At 37.0% G+C, this 19305-nt stretch overlaps 1 protein-coding gene across 6 annotated transcripts in view; it reads right to left on the bottom strand.

Annotated features, from left to right (window-relative positions):
* Nucleotides 1-19305, bottom strand: part of GRB14 (growth factor receptor bound protein 14) — a 130440-nt gene that overhangs the window by 20671 nt on the left and 90464 nt on the right. For 5 of the 6 annotated variants that reach the window (XM_025275773.3, XM_044934587.2, XM_044934582.2 and 2 more), the window contains 3 exons: nucleotides 8545-8666; nucleotides 6522-6596; nucleotides 2673-2810 (listed from right to left, as the gene is read on the bottom strand). In XM_025275773.3, the coding sequence (XP_025131558.3) occupies nucleotides 2673-2810; nucleotides 6522-6596; nucleotides 8545-8666 (335 nt within the window). The remainder of the gene's footprint in view (nucleotides 1-2672; nucleotides 2811-6521; nucleotides 6597-8544; nucleotides 8667-19305) is intronic. The other variant, XM_044934580.2, reaches the window with a different exon arrangement.

The following is a 19305-nucleotide window of genomic DNA, read 5'->3' as shown; positions in this document are numbered from 1 at the left end:
GCAAAGTCAGACACCATGCTGAGGAGAGCTAAAGTATGACCTGAGGATAGAGGTTTGATACTTGTAATGCCACCCAGCCAAGGGGGGACCATGGCAAGGATAAGAGCATGGCTCCAACAGATGGAATAAGAGCTGTCTTATTATGTAATCAGTAGAAAAAGAAAGGAGCCGGGTGAAAGAAAAAGATAATGGGCAGTGGATGTTCATAAGAAACCAATTAAAGAATTCAGGAACTGAGGAGATACTATCATATCTTCCAGTGAAGAATCACTGGAAAGACAGTAAAAGAAACACGGTCACTGGATTTAGAATCTACTTTTCTCCCATGTTAAAAGTAAAAAGGTGATCCAACAGACATTTGTTTAAAACTAACTTCATATATCACTTCATACATTAGAAACACTGGGAAAAGAGAAAGTTCATTACAAAGGTTAAGGAAAAATCTAAAATCTTAATTACAAAAATGGGTAATTATTCATCCTAACATTATCGACAATATAAAAATTTGAGAACTAGGTTTAAATCCTCAAGAAAAGTTAAATGCATCTATAAGATAGAATGGGGCTTCCCTGGTGGCTCAGAATACTAGTAGTCAAACTATATATACTTATAAATAAACATAAAAGATTTCTGTGAAGGAATGGGTTACTAAGTAGAGCTCTATTCCATGAAATATTCTACCACTTAAACCTTAAATAAACACACATACACACACAAACACCTGAAAGTCTTCCTGCACAAGCGTGTGAATAGCAACAAAGAAAAACTGTGTATCAGGGAAGCCAGGAAACCATGCAAGAAAAGTTGGGGAAAATATGGTATCATTACTTCTTTGCAACTCTGTAACTCCTGTTAGGACCACTGCCCAAATATCTAGTCTCCATCATTAGCTGTGTTCTGGGCATTTCCATTTGATGCTTCATCATCAATGCAATATATCTTGAACTAAGATCATAATCTTTCTTCTAAGATGGTGACCTTGAAACAAATCTCCTATTTCTGTTTATTTCATCATTTTCTATTTATTTTCCTTTCGTGTCCTTCTCTAAGAACATTAAGTGCTTCCTCTTCTTTCATATCAACTGTCAACAAAGCTTGGCCATTTGCCATTTGATCTTACATCCACCCCTTTCTTCTCTCTCCACTGCTCATCCTAGGTTAGATCTCATCGCCTCCATCCTTGATTAATGAAATGATCATCTAATTAGCACTAATCAGCATCTGTGCCTCAACTCAATCAATCATTCTTTCTCCCTTCCCTGCTAACTACACCTCCATCTCCCCTGCTCCCTTCCCCTCTTCATTTTTCTGTCTCTCTAGTTGATTTTTTAAGCTTCCTATGGCCATACTAATCTTACAACCTGATCATTTCAGTCTTCACCCAAAATTAAAAGATCTGTCCATGTCCTAACCTGAAGAAACTGTGAATGTGACCTCCTTTTTTTTTGCAAAGGGGTCTTTGCAGATGTAATTAAGTTAAGGATCTAAAGATGAGATCTTCCTAGATTATCTGGGTGGGCTCTAAATCCATGACAAGTGTCCTTATCAGAGACACACAGAGAAAGGAGAAGACGGTGTGAAGAGAGAGGCAGAGACTGGAGGCAGCCACAAACTAAGGGAAACCTAGAGCCAGGACTCCAAGGCAGAAAACAGTACTACAAAGTAAAGGGTCAAATACTGAAAATGAGAAATAAATAATGAACGTCTTCAGCATATAAGAAAAACAAGAATTTGCAGGCTGATTGTGTATGTTGAGAATCAAGCCAGGTTTAGCAGAATATATTTGAACATACCAAGAAATATGCCAGGAAATGACTACATACCGAAGATGATAATAAAATTTGAAAACGAGCCAGAGAAAAATGACAGATTACCCATCAAAAAGCAACAATGTTGTCAGTGACAAAACAGAGGCATGAACATAGAATTAAACTCTCATGAAAACTCTCAAAAGTAGTTTTACTTAAAAGGAATCTATGCATTGCATAAAATATCAAGACACAGAATGTAGGCATATGGTGTAGTCGGCAACAACTAGACTCCATAGAAACAGTCTACCTAGTGCTAGCACTAAGGCAATTATACGCATATGTGATTCTGTGTGTGTGCAGGAACATCAGCACAGCCATGTCTGTGTAACTGTATACATAGATAGGTATACATACACAAACACACGAACACATACATCCACCTGATCATAACACGAAAACTTCCTCTAGGAATTTACAGTCTAGGTGAGGAGGCAAAACTGACACATACAAAGCAATTAATAAGCAGTTACAGACTCAGCTAAGTGTTATTAACTGCTCAACATCAACAGGTCAGTAATATGAACCTGGGTAAAAAGAAAAGATGTGAACTCTGATGGGCTTCAAAACCCCAGCCTTGATAAGAAAAACGAGGGTAGATTCAGAGTGGGGGAAAAATGAGCAAGGAATGTGATACTGAAACAAGAGCATCCAAATTCCATCAAAGGATGTATATTGAAACTAGTGGAAAATAAAGCTGAATAATTCGTTTTTAAACAGATTATGGAAAATGTTTGGAATCTTAAAAAAAACAATATCAAATATCAATACCATGTAATAAAATAATAAATAAAACAAAGTAAAGTCCATTTTAACTTACAACTTCCACATAATTCATAATATATCATTGATATTACAATTTACCTTTGATGTCCCTTTAGTAGAAAAATATAAACCGGATCTTCTTAAAAGGAAATAAATCTTTTTCCAGGACTTCTTTCCCTGTTCTTTTGCATGTAAGAAGCCATGGATTTCAGGATATGTGCTTGAACTTAGAAACATCTGGAAGAAAAATTAGACACTCTCATACAGTTTCTGAATCAATGATACTGTAGCTTTATACTTCAAATAGAAATGTGCACCTTCAAACAGCACATATACCACTTATACACCACTATGGAAATGGGGATATATATACACAGAAAATAAATCAGTCTTCTGAAACCCTCAGGCAAGTTCCAAATGGAAATATGCTTACAAAATATATATTCTAAGTGATCAGTACTTAGTCAAACACCAAAATTATAAGCTATTTCAATGTCCATTTGAAAAGTTCAACTTTGTCTTGATACTTTTCATCTCATTCTTTAATAAAAGGTGAAAGATTTATAAGATCTGGAGAGAAACCAGAGTATCTTTTCATCCCTTTCGTTGATTTCCCTTGAGATTATAGATTGACCTATCAACTTCAACTTCATTACAGTCTAAGTAAGACCATGATCCAGACTTTCATTATTCAGTGAATAAAGAAATTGAGCCAAATTCATCTCCTCAATGAAGGTAAAGCAAATAATCTCTTCTTCGTCCTCTATGGTTCTCAGCTGTGGGTGGGTATGGCAGGTTGTGTTTTCCAAAGAGAACTGCAACAGTAGCTCTTCTGCAAATGTTACCCTGCCACTGAACCAAGAAATGAAGTTTCTCCACCCCCTTGAATCTGGGCAAGGTTTGTGGCTGCTCTGATCAAAAAGATGTGGTGGGAGGGGCACACCACTGATTCTAACCCTCTGTCCCTTAACTAGCCTGATGGCTTTCACTCATTAACTCTTGGAAGCTAGCTGTCATGTAAGAAACTGGACTACCCTGAGATGGCTGTATAGTGAGAAGCACAATGCAACTGGAAAAGCCCTAGAGGATGAGACATCATGTAGGGCTGGCGAGAGGTGAGAAAGAGAGAGGGAGAGGCGCCAAGCAATACCAGGCACATACAGTGAAAAGCCACTTTAGTAGAAGTGGATCCATAACCCCTTTGGGGGGTCAATCTGCCTCAGAAAACCATCCAGCTAAGCCCTTTCCAAATCCTGACCTACAAAACTGTTGACAAAATGTGAGTGGGTACTTAAGCCATTACGGTTCGGACTAGTTTACTACCCAGTGAAAAGTAGCTGAGACAGAGGGCATGTGTCAGTCAGGAAATGGAGAATGGAAAGGAGTAGCTCTGAGTAGCTGTGCTCAGCATCCTTAGTTAAGACAGTGGAAATGCATTAGTGTCTCATTAAAAGAAGAAAATAGAAACCTCTGTGAATAAACTAATGCAAAATAGAAAAACTGAAACTAAAAGAAAGCATTATCTAAAACAACGTGACATATTTCTAAAAGGCTATTCAGGGAAATACCGAGAGTAGATAATGTTTTTTAAGTAAATTAAAAAAAACTTTTAATTTAATGAGCCACAGATATTAATTAATTGACATGCAAAACAGGGAAGTAGGTTTTTTAGTTTGAGTGCTTTCCAAGTTATTAAACCAAACCAATTAAATTTTAAAAAGGGAGTCACAGAGGTCACACTAGAAAAAGAAGGAACGTTTTAAAAAGTGGAAATATTGCCTCAATGGAGAGAAGAGGTCAGGGGCACATACAGGACTATCTGATTCCAAAGTTATGATTTTTCTTGTTTTTATAATCTAACATTAAAGCAGTATAACTAAATTATAGGAGAATTTGGGAAAGGAGGCGGAAGAACTCCAACCCACCACTCTCTCATAATCCAAATGCAAACTATTAAGAGGCATGAGAGTGGGGGTCCTGGGGCACTACCTCTGCTGCAATTCACCCTAACATTCCATGGGGTGTCTGTGAAAACCCACTAGCATATAAGTAGCTTTTGGAGAAATCTCGAGACCAATCATATCTCTAAAATATTTTGAAGCAAAAAATGAAATACAACCTATTAAAAATAAAAAGCCCACAGAAAAGAAATCTGTGATCCTCAGTGTATTTACCAATATATTCAAATATCAATATATTCAAAGTAATATCTATGCTGGAACTATTAAAAGTTTTCTTCATTAAAGATGAGAGAATACTGAGTGGATTCAAGGATGCCTGCTGTTTAGACCATTATAAAGACACTGCTTACCATTAACCTGTTAACAATTATAGTATCAAACATAAAATGCCTGGAACCTTTTATTGTAATGCAAATGTCTTGGGAAAATGGTCACCTAAAGCCACAGTCAGTTTGGAAGAAATGCCCAACAGATGCAAAACTAATGAAATGTTAAATATTTAGTATTCTTAACTCAGCTATTTCATATTTCAATCAGATATTTCCATCATAGATAGTATTTCATTGAATTGCTAAATATTTTATCACAAACAGGATTAAGGGCATTTATTATAAAAGTTAATAATAAATATCTGTTTGTAAAGGGTCTACAATTTACTGGAAATTTTGACTTTTTCAAACACTAACATATTCTTTAAATACGTCACAGAGCAAAACTCTGCAAATTTCCTTTTGTGATATACTTAAAATCCTTTGACAATTGTCCAAAACTGGAAAGAATAATATAGTGATGGGGTCTTTATTGACTTAGGGAACTCTTTATCTAGATTTTGTTTTTTCCTAATCTTTTCCAACTTTATCTCCATCAAAAATTAGTAATTTAAGACATAACCTCCAAAATCTGGACATGTATAAATATGGATCTGACTGAATAGCCATTTCTCCAAAGAAGACATACCGATGGCACATGAAAAGGTACTCAGCATTGCTTATTATTAGAGAAATGTAAATCAAATCTACAATGAGGTATCACCTCACACTGGTCAGAATGGCCATCATTAAAAAGATACAAATAATAAATGCTGGAGAGTGTGTGGAGAAAAGGGGACCCTCCTACACTGTTAGTAGGAATGCAAATTGGTATAGCCATTATGGAGAACAGTATGAAGATTCCTTAAAAAAACTAAAAATAGAACTAAAAATATGATCTTGTAAGCCCATTCTTAGGCATATATCCAGAGAAAACCATAATTGGCAAAGATACATGCCTCCCAATGTTCACGGATGCACTATTTATAACAGCCAAGACACGGAAGCAACCTAAATGTCCATTGAGAGATGAATGGATAAAGATGTGATATATTTACATAATGAATATGGAATATTATTCAGCCATAAAAAGAATGAAATAATGCCATTTTAAGCGGCATGAATGGACCTAGAGATTTTCATACTAAAAAGTGAAGTAAGCCAGAGAAAGATGAATAACATATAATATTGCTTATATGTATAATCCTAAAAAAAATTATATAAATGAACTTATATACAAAACAGAAACAGATCCACAGACATAGAAAACAAACTTATGGTTACCAAAGGGGAAAGCAGAGGATAAGTTAAGAGTTTGGAAACAACATATACATACTACTATATATAAAATAGGTAACTAATAAAGACCTACAAGGACCTATACTCAATATTTTGTAATAGCCTATAAAAGAATCTGAAAAAATAGATATATATGTATGTATAACTGGATCACTTTGCTGTACACATGAAACGAACAGAAATCAACTATACTTCAATAAAAACAGAAAATTTTTAGTCTCATAAAGTAAAAAAAATGGGGGGCATTGAAATGCAAGATGCAATTGCATAAAAATGCAATTTTATATCTACTTGTAAAATTCGATAAATAAATAAATATGGACCTTACAGTTTCCCTTTATTATTTATTACTTACATACTTTATTGAAAATATATTTTACCTGCAAAATCTGTGTGGGGGATATTTCACCATTGGTTTCAGTTGCAAAAGACACCATATGCTCTGGAAAAAAATACTAACGAAAAGATACATGTTACATTCTCCCAAAAGCCATGCCAGAAAAGACGGAACTATGACCAACAGAGTAATCTAAAGCAAAAGCTCTTAAATCAGTGTTTTGAAAATTCACCCAAAGCACTTTTTAAAATGCCAGTCCCTGACTCTAACCAATACACAGGTACCTTACATTAGGCAGACACCCTCAGGGGGTGCCGACACATGAAGACCCATGTACCTCCAGTTACAAAACACTGCCCTCAGGCTGCTCATGTGTGAGCTCCCATGCCTTGTCCCAGAGTCCTGCAACCACTCTAGCAGGTACTGAAGGACTATTTTATAAACTCAAGGCTCACAGAAGTAGAGTATCTACCCAAGGTCATAGCCATAGCATAAAGGAGCCAGGACTTGACTAGAGGATCAGGTTGCTAAAAGGATAGTTTTTTCTACCTACTGTTTTCCCAAACCTGTTTAATCATAAAATTCACCCAGAAAAGCTGTTTAAAATAGGAATTCCCAGGCCTCAATCCTGGAGTGTCTGATTCAGTAGGTCAGGGTAGATCTGGTCCTGTATTTTTAATAAGCACTGTCCCCTCCCCCAAGAAACTTTTATGATCAGGCAAGTTTGGAAAATTACATGCCACTATACTTCCTCTCATTTCCTGGAGAAGGAAATGGCAACCCACTCCAGTGTTCTTGCCTGGAGAATCTCAGGGGTGGGGGAGCCTCATGGGCTGCCATCTATGGGATCGCACAGAGTCGGGGACACGACTGAAGAGACTTAGCAGCAGCATACTTCCTCTAGGACAGGGTTTTTGAATAGTAGCTCTATTAACATTGTTTAATAAAACTGTGCTGGGGGGGACTGTTCTGTGCATTGCAGAATGCTTAGAGCATCCCTGGCCTCCCACTAGCAGCCCCCCTTCCCCTCAGTATGACAACCAAAAAGGTCTTCAGACATTATTATCAATCACTCTCAGTTGAGAACCACTACTCTAAGTCTACAAAATAAATCTATAGCCTTATTTAAATTAAAAAAAAAATTAGATAAACCAAAAATGAGCACTAAATCATATGTCTTTAATGATGACTTTTAAATTTCTTGCTTTTAATAAAGATTCACAACAAGAAAACAGTTTCCTTTTAAATTCTATTTAGTTTTTATTAGGACTCTAATTTTATTCATCAAAGATCATCCCATTATGTTTCTATTAATAGGTTCAAATAAAGAGAACGTAAGAGGCCTTTCTGGGTTTGAAAATATTCTATTATGGTGTGTATCATATATTTTTCATTAAGTATATCATTTCAATCCAATTATCCAAAACTTAGTGTAAAAATATGCTACAGCTGCAGAGACAAAAACAATTTAAAATAATGAGCCCAGAGGCTATTCTGACTTCTCTAGATCACTAGTCTTCATTAGTATGTGACATACATTTATTTTCTTTTAAAAAGAACTATAATGAAAGTAGTATTTACTAGATAATGGATTGGTATTTATCTCATTTCTTCTTAGCTCAGTAATTATTGCACTGAAAACAAAATAATTTGGAACAGCAAGATGCTTGTCAGTCTAAACTTCTGGTTAAGTTTCAACACTCCTAACAAACATAAATCTGTTTTTCCTTTAGAATTTTTCTTAATTTCCTAAATTCTGCAAAAGACTTAAACCATAGTATCTTGGAACCTGCTTGGGAGATATCTAATAATTCATTCCCCAAATCAAATGTAGTTTTTTTTTTTTCTTAAAAGGCAATAAAAGAAAGCAACAGTTCCCCAAAACTATATATATGAACTTCTGTGAGCATGTCGACTATAAGTTTAAAGGACTAGAATTCTTACCTACAATTTAACAAGTATAGAATTGTACTTTATCTATAGTGTACTTTTTCCTCACATAAAATAAAATAAAATTTAACTAAACTCATTTATTTTCCATAACTATTAATTGGGATTTCACTTACCATTGGGTTTTTAAAGAATTCATATTTGGCATAATTTTTTCTAAAGTATAGCTTATTTTCTTCTTCCATTCCCCAGTTAGATAGCACTTCAATCACCAGCTCGTGGTCTTCTATTGTTCTTTCTGTAAAGAATGTTCCAGTGAGCATGTCAACAGATAGATGGATGGATGGATGGATGAATAGACAGAAAGATGGACAGGTAGGTAAACAATATATATATGGACATATATATCCATACAAATATATAAAATATATTATGTATGTATCTTTATTAAACATAGCCAATTCAAACTCAATTCTGAAATAGCCAGAATGATAAAATTTTCATCAACTTTGAATTTGCAATGTTGATTTTACACTGAAGCAGTTTGTAACCCAAAGAGAAAAATTACATAAAATATCACAATGCACTTTTCACTAATTCTCAATCTCCTTTTACAGCTGTGTAAATTATAAGTTTGTAACAAACCTGCATTAAGAATATGAGAGCTATTATTTTTCTCTAACTCATCATGGTGCCAAAAATTAAAATATTTGCCTCAAGGTTGAACAATTCATCCCATTAAGAGATGAAAAATTTTGACAGGTACAGTACGCATTTAAGACTCATAATCTGGATAGTTGAGAAAAATTAAAATAAATGCTTTAAAAAAGAAACTTTTAATGCAAGGACATACACTTTTTAAGAAACTTAATTTCATGTGGTACTTTTTATTTTCAAAACTAATGTTTAGGCACTTTGCATTAACAAAGAAGATAATTAGGCAGGGTGGGAAGGCACTTAGGAGAAAAGGAACTTAAATGAAAAAAAGCAATGGCATCTTTAAAGGGTGAACATAACATGCAAAATTCCTGTTTTAAAAAGAAACTGTGATGTTCACAGTGGTACTATTCATAATAGCCCCAAACTGGAAGCTATCTAAATGCCTATCAATGTGAGAATGAATAAGTAAATTGTGTAAAGGACACAGTGGAATATATACTACACAACACACAATTGCATGGATGAATTCCACAAACATAATTGTAATGAAAGAAGTCAGACACAAAGAATAACATTCTACTTTTATAAGTTCAACACAAATACAATAGATCTATGGTGTTAGAAATCAAGATAATGGGTACAGTGGGTGAGTGTGCAGGGGTGTTAGGGAACCACCGGGTAAAGGAGATATTCTGTTTCTTAATCTGGGTGTTAGATACTCAGGTACATATAATACAACATCTGAGAATCCATCAAGTTGTCTACATTTGTTCTCTTATGGTAAGGTATGTCACACTTGAATAAAAGGGTAAAGAAAAATGACTATGAAATTATTAATGCAAAATGGAGAAGAGTCAAACAAGAAATACAGAAATCCTCTGCTTTTTTTTAGGTGCTTCATGAACCGTTTTGAAAAGAATCTGTCTCAGAAATTCAACACTCAGTAATAATCTATGACCTGCAACACCCAAACCCTTGACAGTAATGTCATACTTAAACAGAAGCTTATGCATCTGAAAGGAAGTTCTTGTAAGAGCTCTCAGTGAATATGGATGAGTTGGAGCTAAGTGTGTATCAGTACTCTGGGTTCTGTTCCTAACTCCGATCGTTCTTTTTCTGTCTCATTGACTAGCTCTGGAAGCTCCTACTCTCCTAAGATGCAGTCCTTGGCTTGACTCTTTTCTTTCCCTTCTCTCAACTAATTCACTCTCCCTCCTCTTCAGCTATTAAGTCTGTCTGTCAGGTTCCTTGAATTGAAATCTCCAGCTACAGTTGCTTTCACTGGCACTTCAATCCTAACTGCTAGACTTTCCACCACTTCAAACATAGTCTGTCTAAAACCAAAGTTCCGAAGGGTGGTTCCTCAAAATAGTACACAATTCCAGCAATTCCACTTCTGAGTACATAACCAAAAGAAGTGAAAACAAGGACTGAAATTGGTACTTGTACATCAGTGTTCATTGTAACATCATTCGCAGCAGCCAGGAAGTAAAAACATCCTCATGTCCATCAACAAACAAAGGGGATAAACAAAGCATAGTAAAGACATACAGTGGACTATTTAGCCGTAAAAAGAATGAAATCCTTACACATGGTACAACATGGATGAACCTTAAAGACATTATCCTATATAAAATAAAACAGACACAGAAGAATAGATACCATATGATTGCATTTACACGCGGTACCTAGAACCGACAAATTCATAGAGACAGAAAGTAGAATGGTGGTTGCCAAGGACCAGGGTGGGGGAGGAATGAGGAGAATGAGGAGTTATTGTTTAATGGGTTCAGGGTTTCATTATGGGAAGACAAAAATGTTCTAGAGATGGACAGGGATGATGGCTGCACAATAATATAAATGTATATAATTCCAGTGAACAGTAAAATGGATAAAGTGATAAATTTTATGTTACACACGTTTTCCCAAAAGTTGCTGAAAAAATTAAAAACTAAAGGTATCTTCCTTTTTCTCTCTCAAAGTGCTTTTTTTTAAAAATTCTGCTACGTCTCTTACAACTCCATGTCCTCTCCAATGTCCTCCACTATTGTTACCCCAGACATTAGACTCTTCCTCTGAGTTTCTCACACAACCAACAACTCCTCACCCCCATTATTACCATTCCAATTTAGACCTTTGCCTTTTCCTAACTAATCTCCAAACCGCTGTTTTCTCATTCTTCCAATACAACCTGGACCTTTATATCATAGGAAACCTCATAATACATTTGCATCAACGTGACCACTGCTCAAAAACTCATCTACTTCCTACTTGTTATGAGATAAATCCATATAGTCTGGCAGTTTTCGCTTGTTCATTCATCTATCCATTCAACAAATATTTATTGAAGGCCTACCATGTATCAGACATTCATCTTGGAGCTTGAAATTTTGTAGTCAACAAGACAGTAAGCAAGAAATCATTACCTTGTGGGGCTCCTATTCTAATGTGAAGACATGAAAAAAAAATCTAATGTAAATCTTAAATGGTGGCAAAAAACACTATAGAGAAAAATGGATTGCAGAAGAGGGAGAGAGGAGGGAACAGGGGAAAGAAATTCATTTTCTAAAGCTTGTCAAGGGACTTTCCTGGTGGTACAGTGGTTAAGAATCCACCTGCCAACGCAGTGCACATGGGTTTGATTCCTGATCGAGCAAGATTCCACATGCCACTGAGCAACTAAGCCAGTGCACCTCAACTACTGAGCCTGTGCGCCTAGAGCCCGGGCTTCTCGACAAAGAAAAGCCACTGCAATGAGAAGCCTGTGCACTGCAACTAGCGAGTAGCCTCCACTTGCTGCAATTAGAGAAAGTCCATGCAGCAACAAAGACCCAGCACAGCCAAAAATAAATAACTAAAAAAAATTTTTAATAATAAAGATTACCAAGGAAGGCCTTGTTGAGAAGGTAATGCTTAAACAAAAATCCAAAGGAAAAGAAGGCATGAGCCAAGTTGAAAGTAAGAACTAGAAGAGACTCCTTGAAGCAAAAACAAAGCTGGCATATTTGAAGCAGGGCAAGGAGGCTAAGGTAGCTAAAGCTGAGTGAGCAAAGGGAAGGGAAGTACCAAGATGAGGGGTCAGGGAAGTAAAGGTGATGAGCTGGGGCAACTGGATAAAGCCATGCAGGTCAGAAAAAGGATCTGGCTTTTCCTCTGAGTTAGATGAGAAGTCATTTTGAACAGGACTACTACAAGCTGACCCCTGTTTTCACTGGATGACCCTAGATGCTGAGTGGAGAACAGATTTCACAAGGCAGGAAGAAGCAGGAAGCCCACCTAGTAGAATACTGCAATTAACAAGGGGAAAGTGGCTTGGATGAGAGTGGCAGCAGTAAGACATGTAAGAAGCAAGCAGGATCTGGATGTGTTCTGAAGGCAAAGCCAATAGGATCTGCTGACAAATTGGATATGGAGTGAAAGAGCGGGGGTAGTTAAAGAAGACACAAAGATTCTTCACTTAAGCATTTGGAAGGACTGCCTCCATTAAAGAGCTGCTGCTGCCGCTGCTGCTAAGTCACTTCAGTCGTGTCTGATTCTGTGCGACCCCATAGACGGCAGCCCACCAGGCTCCCCCGTCCCTGGGATTCTCCAGGCAAGAACACTGGAGTGGGTTGCCATTTCCTTCTCCAATGCATGAAGGTGAAAAGAGAAAGTGAAGTCACTCAGTCGTGTCCGACTCTTAGCGACCCCATGGACTGCAGCCTACCAGGCTCCTTCATCCATGGGATTTTCCAGGCAAGAGTACTGGAGTGGGGTGCCATTGCCTTCTCCGATTAAAGAGCTAGGAAGACTGTAAGAGAAGCAGTTTGAGGGCAGATCCAGCAGTCACTCAGATATCAAGTGAGAAGTTGTACCTCTAATAATCTTTATTAGCCTTACGTGTGTCTACTTCTCACACAACCCCAGCTGATATTTTCAATCTTATGAAGCACAGGTTCTCATTATTAAACATACTATGTGCTAAGCACTGTATCTGTATTCACTGCAACTACAGTGGGAGAAAATTGCAAGGTATTAAGCAAGAGGTCTGCCTATTTATCAACCTGTGTTTAATTGTACTCATCACCTATCCCTGCTGCTGCTACTGCCGCTAAGTGGCTTCAGTCGAGTCTGACTCTGTGTGACCCCATAGAGGGCAGCCCACCAGGCTCCCCCGTCCCTGGGATTCTCCAGGCAAGAACCCTACCATTAAGAAAACAGCACATGATCTGCCCTGAAGATAAACTATGCAGAGAGGAAAAATGACAAAGATGCACTTTCTTTACTTTTGACCTTCAAATTAGACTTTATCAATCTTTGACAAATATGATCACTTAGGGAGAATAATGGGCTTCCTTGATAGCTCAGTTGGTTAAGAATCTGCCTGCAATGTCGGAGACCCCAGTTTAACTCCTGGGTCGGGAAGATCCCCTGGAGAAGGGATAGGCTACCCACTTCAGTATTCTGAGGCTTTCCTTAGAGTTCAGCTGGTAAAGAATCTGCCCACAATGTGGGAGACCTGGGTTCGATCCCTGGGTTGGGACGATCCCTTGGAGAAGGGAAAGGCTACCCACTCCAGTATTCTGGCCTGGAGAATCCCAGGGACTGCATAGTCCTTGGGGTCACAAAGAGTTGGACCTGACTGAGCAACTTTTATTTTCACTTTCAGGGAGAATAATGGCCAGCCGATCCTCCACTGCCCAATGCAGGGATGCACCCTCTGTCATCTGGGAAGTTATCTTGGATTAAGGGGTTAGTGGAGGAAAGGGTAGAGTGGAGACTGAGAGGGAGATGGAGAGTAAGTAGATGGCTTAGGTCCCAGGGACCCCATACTCTGCCCTTCCTAGAACTAGGACCCTTTCAAGGTGAGGAGTGGATGGTGACAAAACCCCATCGCAGCACTGTTTATAATAGCCAGGACATGGAAGCAACCTAGATGTCCATCAGCAGATGAATGGATAAGAAAGCTGTGGTACATATACACAATGGAGTATTATTCAGCCATTAAAAAGAATACATTTGAATCAGTTCTAATGAGGTGGATGAAACTGGAGCCTATTATCCAGAGTGAAGTAAGCCAGAAAGAAAAACACCAATACAGTATACTAACGCATATATATGGAATTTAGAAAGATGGTAACAATAACCCTGTGTACGAGACAGCAAAAGAGACACCGATGTATAGAACAGTCTTATGGACTCTGTGGGAGAGGGAGAGGGTGGGAAGATTTGGGAGAATGGCATTGAAACATGTAAAATATCATGTATGAAATGAGTTGCCAGTCCAGGTTCGATGCACGATACTGGATGCTTGGGGCTGGTGCACTGGGACGACCCAGAGGGATGGAATGGGGAGGGAGGAGGGAGGAGGGTTCAGGATGGGGAACACATGTATACCTGTGGCGGATTCATTTTGATATTTGGCAAATCTAATACAGTTATGTTAAGTTTAAAAATAAAATAAAATTAAAAAAAAACAAAAAAACAAAAAAAAAAAAACAAAAACCCCATATAAGTTTACCGGTGGTGTGAGGTTCAAACCAGAGAGCCTCGGGAGACTTAGAGCCAAGTAGAAGTCCTGCATCTAACATGGCAGAAAAGCAATTAGTTAAGTGCAACCTTGAGGAAGATGAGTCCATAACATTCAAGAATGAGAAAAGAACACTGCAGAATCAAGTCCCCCAAAAGGAGTGGGGAAGGGCTAAGAGAAGACCATGAACTTAGTGGGCTTTATGGTATAGGCAATAAGCTTGAGAGTAACAAGAGTTTCTAGAACATGAAGAGAAAAGTTGGATAGCAGTTAGACAAATACCCTTCCTGGGACTTAAATGCCCCACCAGAGTATCTGAAGAGTGAAAGTAGGTCTTTCAACTAAGAGGATGTTAAACTTGTATGTAACTTATGTATATAACCTGAACTGATTATTTACCACAAAAAGACTAAGAATAATCCATAAAGCAAACCAATAACAAAAGATTAAACTGTCATTAAGAGGTCAAGAGACTCACTCAGAAATTAATTCAAGCTATAGAAATAAAGCAAGTTACATCTCTTCATGTATAAACCTGAGAAAACATAGCTGTATTTAATTATTATATAATTATTCTGCAGTAAGTTGAATAAAGACTTCAGGTCCTGATCTCTGGAACCTATAAACATTACCTTATATGGCAAAGGATTTGCAGATGTCATTAACTGAAAGATCCCAAGAAGAGATTATCCAAGACTATATAAAGTGAACTCGCTCAGTCGTGTCTGACTCTTTGTGACCCCTGTGGACTGTAGCCTGCCAGGCTTCTCTGTCCCTGGGATTCTCCAGGCAAGAATACTGGAGTGGGTTGCCATTTCCTTCTCCAGGAGACTATACAGATGGGCCTTAAATCCAAACACAAGTATCCTTTTAAGAGAGAGACTGAAGGAGATCTGACAGAGAAAGAAAAGGAAAGGACAACGTGACCCTAGAGGCACAGACTCAAGTGATGTGATGTGACCACAAGTGAAGGAATCATGGTAGCTACCAGAAGCTGAAAGAGGCAAGGAACAGCCTCCCCATAAAGCCTCTGGGAAGTGTGTGGCCCTGCCAACACCTTGATTTCAGCCTAGCGAAATTAATTTAAGACTTCTCACCTCTAGAACCTTTAAAGATTACATTTGTTTTAGTTTAAGCCACCATCAAAGACAGAGGATGAGACGGCTGAATGGCATCACTGACTCAATAGACATGAGTTTGAGCAAGCTCCGGGAGATGGTAAAGAACAGGGCAGCCTGGAATGCTGTACTCCATGGGGTCACAAAGTGTTGGACACAACTGAGCAACTGAACAACAACAAAGCCACCATGAATTTGTTACAGCAGCTTTAGGAAACTAAGAGTATAATCTATAAGGCCAAACTCTATTTCCATTTTACAGATAAGGAGTCTCGTGTTTAGAATAACAAATGTCTCAGGATTTGAATGGCAGCCATATATCTGACCTCGAGTCTCTCCTCCTTCCTCTTCACAGCACTGCCTTGGCCTTCACTATGGTTCCCACTGGAAGGGCATCCCCTGTTCATAGCCTACTTGTTCTTTCTGTATCAGCTCAAATCTCTCTTATGTTCTGGCAGTTCTCAAGACTCCATTGCCTCAAATTCTTTTATTTTGATATGTGTTCTATAACTATTTACTAATTAACTGAAAACAAACAACCACAGTTTGGGTCTAAGGAAAATAATTTAATAGGCAATATTTCAAATTATCAATCTTAACTTCACATAAAAGTAAATTATTTGAATTTGGATTCTCTTCAAAAAAGAAAATAAAACCAAAAAGAGTGGAAATACCAAGCTGCATTTGAACAGCTATGACAAACATGTCACACACACACACAAACTAGTATAATATGGGTAGTCACCAAAAAAGCAACAGTCTAACTGGGGTTTTGTTGGTTACACACATATGAAGCCCAATATACCGATCCAGAATGGAAAATTAAGGGATATACTATTTGCAGAAAAGTTCATAGAATGATAATACCAAATGCCAATTACTAGCATCAGGAAAATAGCCTGGTAACCTTAAGCAGAAAAAATGTCTTCATCAAGTGGGCAAAAACTAGAGTATGTGGGAAAGCAAAAACATACTTCTGGTACTATTCTATTGAAAATTCAGAAAACATAAAAAGCAAACAAAGGCCAGAGTATCAAATGCAGTCACAGGTTTTTACCTCTTATACTCTTTTGGTAATGGAGACAAAACTTACTTATTATAGAATCTTTTAAAAATGATATTAAATAATTCGCTTACATTTATACACCACAGTCCCCATTTCAATGTGCCATTATATATACCATCTCCCAACCAATGCTCATTACATTAAAGGATGAATGCTATAATAACCCAAAGAACCCTAAAAGGTCTAAGTGATTATCAGCTAGTCACATCTTAGAGAAAATTTGTGTTTTTTAAAAATGCAGAAATCAAACTAATTACAGATCTTAATAGGGAGAAGTTCAAGAGGATATAAGATGCCTAGATAGATTACTTTGAGAGGAAAAGAAAACACTTAAAGGGGACGTGAAAAGTGGCTGAAGACCAGCTTTGTTTCGCCAAGGCCTATTCATAAAGTAAGACATCACCACCAACACCCAAGAAAGGGAAAACAAAACAAAAGACTTGTCTAGATGGCTTCCAATAAACTTTCTGTTGACTCTTCTTCTGTAGTCTCATTATAAAGCCAAGCAGACTTTAACCAACTGAGCAATCCTAGCAAATAACTTATATTGTTTAAATAGCAAAAGAAATGTATTAATTCTATATCTAGAGGCTCTTTGCTGTAAATGTTTGAAAACACAATATTACGAACTATCATCCAGGATGAACTCAGATACTTGTTGAGTTATCATTTGAGAAATGACTCCAGGTAAAATCCACATAAATTCAATGTGATTTTTTAAAAAACCTTACTTTTAAAACGTCATAAATTCATCAAAAATATTGTATTAAGATATATTATTAAAACTTCACAGGGACTTCCCTGGTAGTCCAGTGTTAGGACTCCATGCTTCCACTGCAGAGGCCATGGGTTCCATCCCTGGTCAGGAACCAGGAGGCTGCAACCGGCGCTGCATGGCAGAAAAAAAAGAAAATGCCACAAAACCTTCACAGACACAAGTCGATTTAAAACACTTTCTGAAGAATTTTTCAGGCATTGTAACATGAATGTGTTATAATGATAAAATTCCACTCTAGGTAGAAAAATAGGAGAGGAGCCATCTTAAGTCACTTCAAAACAGCAATCAAAAGGAGAAAAAAAAAAAGCCTCCAGAAAGAATGAAAAAAAAAGCTATCTTAAAAAGAAAAGCTTCATATCACTAAGTTTTATTTTTGCTTCTGATAAATCAGTGAAGTCTTATGGTAAAAGACTGAAATATTACTGAAAAGTGATAACTACACATAATTCTGTTTTCTATTTAATTTTCAGAAAATTTTTCTTTAAAAAAAAAAGGAAGAAGTTTCTTCTGAAACTGTTGATTTAACTTCAAAGTCTTTTTAAAAAACCTCAATCCTCCCAGAATGGAAAGTGTTCACCTGTGACCTTCTGCCTGGACTTCGCTGAATCTACCGAAAGTACAGCATGGGGATCAAATAGAAACTGAAGTCCCTACTCTTCTCATCACTAGATAAGAGAAGAAACAAAAGTGGCTTTTAGCTCTAATTTACCCAGAAAACAATTCTTTGTATACCTTTGTTACAGGAAACTCCAGGAGACAAAAGGTCCTTGTACTTCTCTGTGCTAGCTAGAAACTACATACATTTTGTCAATCTTATTTTCAGATAAAAATGAACAGCATCTGAGCAAGCAAAACAGTAACTGGAGAAGCAAACAATAAAGCAAGGCTCAATTTCTAAAAGGTTCCTTAACCTAAGAAAACTACCTAATACCAATAAGATCCCCAGAAAATTGTCACTGCCAGATTCAGCTTCCCAAGAGCAATAATAGGAAAATCTTGATGCTTAAGTAATGGGTATAAGGGTCTTGTGGATCATTCCTCGACAAAGCATAACAGTCCTCATATTAACTCAGATTCAATGATCACAACTTGTAGTATTCATAGAAAGCCTTATTTTTTCCCCCAAAGTCTGCATATATATTATCTCAAGCTGACTGCAAATACTTGAAGAGTTTAGAAACAACTTCCACAAATTCTAAGTTATCCAATGCATCCTTTAAGGATGCAGAGTAAATTTCCACCTGAGCATGGCATGGCATGTGATTCCTCTAGCTCCTTTTTCAAATCTCTTCCTTCTGTGCACTTTGTAATCTATCCTTTGAACTGCTTGTTTAGTACAGCTTAGCTCAGAAGCCATTTATTTATTTTAGATTCTAGGTTACAAAGATGCACATATACACAGTTCCAAAATTGATGGAATTACAGATTAGATTTAATAATACAATCCCTATTAAGACAGTTGCAGAAAATGTTATAGCAGCATAGAAGATTGGTACTTTATCCAATTTGAACCTTCAGGAAGTTGTCTGAATCAAGGCTTTAAAAAAATCTCTTAACAAGTTTTAAAAATTGTGTTTATTTTTTTTCCAGATTACTAAAATAATGTATTTCCATTACAGAAAATTTGAAAACAGACAACTCACAATCACAATCTATCTTTAAAACTGTCAATTAGGAATAAGAAATTAACATTACATTATATTCCCTTCTTGTCTTTTTCTTTGGGACAATGTGAGTTTACATGTATAGATTTTTCACATTTAGAAAACAATGTATATATAGATGCATAAACATATATACAACATT

The sequence above is a fragment of the Bubalus bubalis genome, chromosome 2, assembly GCF_019923935.1.
Source record: "Bubalus bubalis isolate 160015118507 breed Murrah chromosome 2, NDDB_SH_1, whole genome shotgun sequence".
Taxonomy (NCBI): Eukaryota; Metazoa; Chordata; class Mammalia; order Artiodactyla; family Bovidae; genus Bubalus; species Bubalus bubalis.
This window is presented reverse-complemented; position numbering and strand designations above follow the sequence as displayed.